Source organism: Rhinolophus ferrumequinum, chromosome 4 (assembly GCF_004115265.2).
Source record: "Rhinolophus ferrumequinum isolate MPI-CBG mRhiFer1 chromosome 4, mRhiFer1_v1.p, whole genome shotgun sequence".
Classification (NCBI taxonomy): Eukaryota; Metazoa; Chordata; class Mammalia; order Chiroptera; family Rhinolophidae; genus Rhinolophus; species Rhinolophus ferrumequinum.
In genome coordinates, this window is record NC_046287.1 from 99392876 (window position 1) to 99398635 (window position 5760).

A 5760-nucleotide genomic window follows, 5' to 3' on the forward strand; every position below is an offset into this window, starting at 1 on the left:
CTCTTGCTTGGATGAGGATCTGGTATTTGGTGAAGCAGGAACCATTTTGTGTCCAAGGTGAGGCCAGGAGAATGTGAAACAACCCCGACCCCATCACTGAACTGCTCAGGGACCCTGGAAGCTAATCGTTTCAAGGATGTTTCATAAATATTAACTGTCTCTATGGTGCCATCTCCCCGGTCAGGGAAGGCCTTGGTGCTTTGCTTCACATCTTTCAGGTTAACTGAGGAGGCTGCCTTGTGAACAGCTAAAAGTCAGTGTAACTGAAATATGGCGGTTCAGCTCAGGACATGTCCTGGGACACTTGCTCCTGAAAGCAGGTTGCTCTCTAAACCAGAGTATTGGGATACTGGTTACACACGTGATTTCTGTCTTCCATTTCACACAGTGGAGACCCCATTCATTTGTTCATTCAGAAAGGGAACATTTGTTCAGGATCTTGCTAAGTCCCAAGTACCACTATGTGCTGGGTACTAAAGACACATGCTGCCCTCCCGGAGACATGTGAAACAAACGTTCCATCAGAAAGTAGTGACAGGTGAGTGCTGCCAGCGGTGCCCTGAGTGAGTAACTGGGAGAAGGTGTGGATGGCAGCAGTGGTCAGAGGAAGCTTCCAAGGAAGGAACAAGTCAACTAGTCACCATCTATTCCTTCAGGATTATTCAGGATCCTTCCATTGAGAAGTGAACAGTAGGGGTGGAGAGGAGGAGACACGGAGAAACGCAGGCAGTAGAAATGACGGCACTTGGCAGTGCAAGCTTGGAGTCGAGGATGACTGAGCTCGCTGGGGTACTGGGTGGGTGGAGGCACATCAACCCTTGTGGTCAATTTAACAGCGGACCCCATCCTCTACCCCTTTCTGCATCCCAGCCCTCACCATGTCTGCAGCTCCCTCCACCAAGGAGGGAGTGTACTTCCCCACCCCTTGAATTTGGGCTTATGGTGTGATTTGCTTTGGCCCCACTGCCAACAGGGCTAATAGGTTCCACCTCTTAGCCTAAGTCTCAAGAGGCCTTTTCCACTTCCAGTCACTCTCTTGGAACCCTTCTCGGCCCCCAAAGAACAAACGTTGGCCAGCCTGCTGGGTGAATGGACACATATGACTCAGTCACTGTCCCTCCCCCTCACAGCCACCTGCCAGCTCTGCAGGTGCATGACAAAGACCACAGAGCCTGGCCTAGACTAGGAAGACCCCCACTGTCCTTCAGACTTGAAAGCAAATGTGAGGCATCGCTGTTTTAAGCCAATTGGTTCTGTGCAGTTTGTCATGCAGCAAAGCTAACTGATTCAACCGGGACAGAGGAAGGGGTGGGTGAGTAAGGGTGGGGCTGACTGACAGGCGATTGGACAAGAGGCTGGAACGCAGGAAGTCTTCTAACCTGCAAGGATAACATCCCAGTCTGCCTTGCCATGGTGGGCCTTGAAACCCAGACCTAAACTCCACTTGTCACCTGGAAGTCAGTACTTGACTAGTGAAGCACATGCAGGACTCAGGTACACAGGTCAGTACCAGTGATGGAGATTTAGTCCAGAGCCACAGCTCCCAGCCCAGGGAAGGCTTCTTATTGAGTGGCCACTAATGAGTCAACAAGTGCCAGCTGTGCTGCAAACAGCTCCTGCCTGGGGGCCTCCACAGAGCTGGAGGCAGATCTCAGAGACTGCGGTTACCTTATGCTGGTACGAACTCTGGGCTCGTGGGCCCTCCTTCCCTCCCTTTTCCTCTATTAATGTCACCCCTCAGCCCTCTTTGAAAATATAAAGGGCAACATTGGACAGGAATTCTTCCTCCCATTGTTGCAGAACCATCCAACTCATTTCACTTTTTCCTTCCTTTCGTTCCCCAGCTCCTAACTCTGATCTCAGGTTCACCCACTAGTCTAGTGACCCAGGGTCGCCTCTGCGGGTGGAGGGGGTCGCCGGGGCTCTGCAGGCACAGCTCAGCGGGAGGCCTCCCCTGCGCCCTCGGGACGGTGGCCGCATTTCCAGGGCCCGGGAACCCGGAGCCACGCAGATCCCCCGGCAGAGAGCGTCAGGTGGCGAGGTGGTGCACCCGCCCACGGTGACTGTCCCCCGCTTTCCTGCTCCCGCCCCCGCTCGCCGCTGGCGGGAGGGCGGGGAAGAGGAGGAGCCAGAGGCAGTTGCCGAGGCCCGCCCCGCGCGCCGAGCCCTTTAAAAGCCACCAGCGGTGACAGCTCGGCGGTCCGCCGCGTTCCCAGCTCTGCAGCGGCTCCCGCTCGGCCGAGGCCCGGGTGGCTAGGCTTGCACTCTCCGCAGCGGCCGCCCAGCATGTCCGGGCACTTTCTGCTCGCGCCCATCCCCGAGTCCTCCTCCGACTACCTCCTGCCCAGGGACATCAAACTGGCCGTGCTGGGCGCCAGCCGCGTGGGCAAGAGTGGTGAGTGCCTAAGGGACCGCGCGGGGGGCCGCCCACCCCACGCCAGGCCGGGACCCCTGGAAGCTGGGGAAGAGCCGAGCTCGCGGGTTTGGGAGGAGGGCAGGGCACAGGGAGGAGCCCGGAGGACACCACGCGCCCGGTTTCCCGGCCGCTTCCAGAGCATCCACCGTGGGCTGTCGCCGAGGTTGGCACCTGTTGGAGAACGGCGGCCGCTGCGGCAGGTCGAGTACCTGCAGTCTTCCCGGCCACCAAAGGCGCGGAGGCTACGACGGCCGCCCGCTGGGTTTTGCGGAGTCCGCGGCCCATCCCTCCATCCTTGTTCCCAAGAGGGTCCGGGTTTGACGGTCTTGTCCGAGTCCTTCAGCTGATTTTCCTATTTCCTTTTCAGCAATGATCGTGCGCTTCCTGACCAAGAGATTCATTGGCGATTATGAACCGAATACAGGTTAGAATAATTCCGTGTCCCCCGCTTTTGTGGCTGCATGCTCCGATTTCCTTTTTTCCGTCGAGACTGTAAGAATTTAAAAGCACACTCTCCTTCATTCTCCAGGCAAGTTGTATTCACGGCTTGTCTCTGTCGAGGGAGACCAGCTCTCCTTGCAGATCCAGGACACTCCCGGAGGAATCCAGGTAAGGACTGGCGAGCCCCGGGGGGGACATGTCTAAACACGCATGCTGTGCATTTAGATGGAGGAGTGGGCTGTCCCGGCCAGTCAGTGGGGTGCTAGAAACCCTCCAAAGGGGACGCGGAGGCTGGGCAGCTTCCTCCTGTGCTCTTTGCTTCGTTTCTAGCCGTTAGGGCATCACTACTGGAGGGGTCTCCCCACTTGTTTCAGAGCTCGGCCATGGAACCCTTAACAAGACTGTTGGGGTGGGATGGAGGGTCTTCTCTTCCGGCAAGGACTGCAAAAGCGCTTCTGTTATAAGCTCTTCCCTCAAGTCAGTAATTGCAGTCAGACCATCTCTTGGCCACTGGTCAGGAATGTAACTTGACTAACAAGTTACTAATTGCTCTCCCTTCTAGGGAGGAAAAGGTCTTGTGGAAGAACAGAAAGAAAGAATTTGTTTCTGTAACATTCTCAAGAAGGACATGCTAAAAATATTTTTATGGGTTTTGGGAACAGATATTTATCTTGGCTTATTTTCAAAGTTTTGTTTATTCTGAGTTAGTTCCCTAAAAATTGCGACATTCTGATTTAAAAGTTCTCATTGAAGTCATTCTTCCGTCAGCCACTGTTTATCACCAACTACCGGCTAAGCAAGGGGGTTCAAAGTAATGCCCTGGTGACAACTAAGAGAATCATCCAGGTAGGGAACGAGCCTGAGCACTGAGCCTGAGCACTGATCGCTGTATCAAAAGCCTCCTTCTGCAGAAGCTGGGCAGAATCTAAGAACTATATTTAGTGATTTCTTGTTCAAAGGTTTTCCAAGGGCTACTCTGATGTTATTTTGGGTCCTTCCTCTAAGGCTTCCTTGATCCAGACTCCCTTTGCTCTCTCAGGTCCAAGATAACCTCACCCAAGTGGTCGACTGCCTGTCCAAATGTGTGCAGTGGGCAGAGGGCTTTCTGCTGGTCTACTCCATCACAGACTACGACAGCTTCCTGTCCATCCGCTCCCTTTACCAGCATATCCGGAAGGTCCACCCTGACGCGAAGGTCCCTGTCATCATCGTGGGCAACAAGGGGGACCTTCTGCATGCCAGGCAGGTGCAGACGGATGACGGCATTCATCTAGCCAACGAGCTGGGCAGCCTATTCCTTGAAATTTCCACCAGTGAAAACTACCAGGACGTCTGTGATGTGTTTCAGCATCTCTGCAAAGAAGTGAGCAAGCTGCACAGCCTCAGTGGGGAGAGAAGAAGGGCCTCCATCATTCCTCGGCCGCGTTCTCCCAACATGCAAGACCTGAAGAGGCGTTTCAAGCAGGCTCTGTCTCCCAAAGCCAAAGCCCCCTCTGCACTGGGGTAAAGCCATCTCAGACAGACTGGCTCCTTTCTAGTATGCATTTGTGCAGCTGAGAGGACTGGGGGTCTCCCTTTTTAATCACACATTCAGAGTTTATTTTTATACAGACTATGGGTTTGTAAGTATGTGTGTGAATTCAGTGATTGCCTAGAAGTTGGTTTTCTTAATAAAATATTTTTTTTTGTACTGTAACTGCTAGCCACTTTTCCATTAAAGGCAAAAAGGCAACATTGCGCCTTCTTTCTTAAATGTCTTTTTATAGAAATCATACTTGCACCAGAGCCCAGAACGGCTCCATGTTTGCCCTCAGTCTGAACTCTGATTGGTGTCTCAGGTCGGGAGGGGTTTAAGTAGAGGGAATCTGTGGTGGGAGAAAAGAAAGTATGTGGGGGAGGAAAGAGATCTGAATAACTGCAGGATGTCTTTAATTAGAGCTCTTTGCCACAGGCATGAAATTGACATCATGTGATTTTCTAGGAAAGGAGTTCATTGCGCACTGAGCTAAACAATTACGAACACAAAAAAATTATTATTTATTGGTGCAAATGGAAGTTTATCCTCTCCACCCTTATTAAAAGAAACAGAAAACCCTTTTCCTGTATTCCTTATGTCAGTAAGTGCACTTTACCACACAGGAGTTGCCTGAAAATTCTCCTTTTCTCTGCCTCCCTGAGCGTCACATTCAGTAGGCTATCTGACCTGTCAATTTTCTTTCTGATTTTTCTCTAAAGCATCACTCTGCCTTACTTTAGTCCTTTGCAGCTCTTGCCTAGACGGGCAAGCAAGAGTCTAGGCCAGACTGGTGTCTTGGCTTCTGGAATGACACCTCTCTTCATAGCAGAACAACTGCTAAAACCCACCCTAACCATTTTATTTCCATGGTTGAAAAATTGCAGCTGGTTTCACCTTATTTACTGGATAAGATATAAATGAGACATGACATCAAATTAGTCTTCACCACCTCTCCAGCCTCATCATCATCTTCTGCCAAAACCCCCCCACACACATACACACACACACCTGACAGTCTGCCTTTCTCAGTATATACGAGGCTCTTTCATGCCTCCCTGCCTTGGCACGAACTATTCCCTCTGCCTTGAATATGTTTCCCTCTTCTCCACCTAAAGGATGGCTAACTAATCTTCCAAGACCCAAGCCACACGCTGCATTCAGCTTCTGGGTGCATTCTCTGAGTTTTCCTCTATTCCTGTAGCATTTGTGTTATAACCCAACCATGTCATGTAGCTATTCGTCACCCGCTTTGGAAGGAGCAGTAATTGAGGGCAGTAACTGCATCCTATGGCTTCGTGTGCCAAGCCGCTAGCCCAGTGCTTACACATGGAGCGGTAGGTTTTCACTAAATATTTGATGAATAAATGAGTGAATACATTATTTATTG

At 51.7% G+C, this 5760-nt stretch overlaps 1 protein-coding gene across 1 annotated transcript; it reads left to right on the forward strand.

Moving 5' to 3' along the window:
* Nucleotides 1-2078: 2078 nt before the first annotated feature.
* RASL11A (RAS like family 11 member A) lies at nucleotides 2079-4870 on the forward strand. The gene is made up of 4 exons (XM_033103863.1): nucleotides 2079-2395; nucleotides 2784-2840; nucleotides 2946-3025; nucleotides 3897-4870. Exons 1-4 carry the CDS (start codon nucleotides 2287-2289, stop codon nucleotides 4362-4364), a joined length of 714 nt encoding a protein of 237 aa, XP_032959754.1. The 5' UTR covers nucleotides 2079-2286; the 3' UTR covers nucleotides 4365-4870.
* The last annotated feature ends 890 nt before the right edge of the window (nucleotides 4871-5760 follow it).

Excerpts from the sequence above, each read along its gene's own strand:
- RASL11A (XM_033103863.1), top strand. The coding sequence starts at position 2,287 with ATGTCCGGGCACTTTCTGCTCGCGCCCATCCCCGAGTCCTCCTCCGAC. Across the intron at positions 2,396-2,783 it reads CAGCCGCGTGGGCAAGAGTG|CAATGATCGTGCGCTTCCTG; the intron begins GTGAGTGCCTAA and ends TTTCCTTTTCAG. Across the intron at positions 2,841-2,945 it reads CGATTATGAACCGAATACAG|GCAAGTTGTATTCACGGCTT; the intron begins GTTAGAATAATT and ends TTCATTCTCCAG.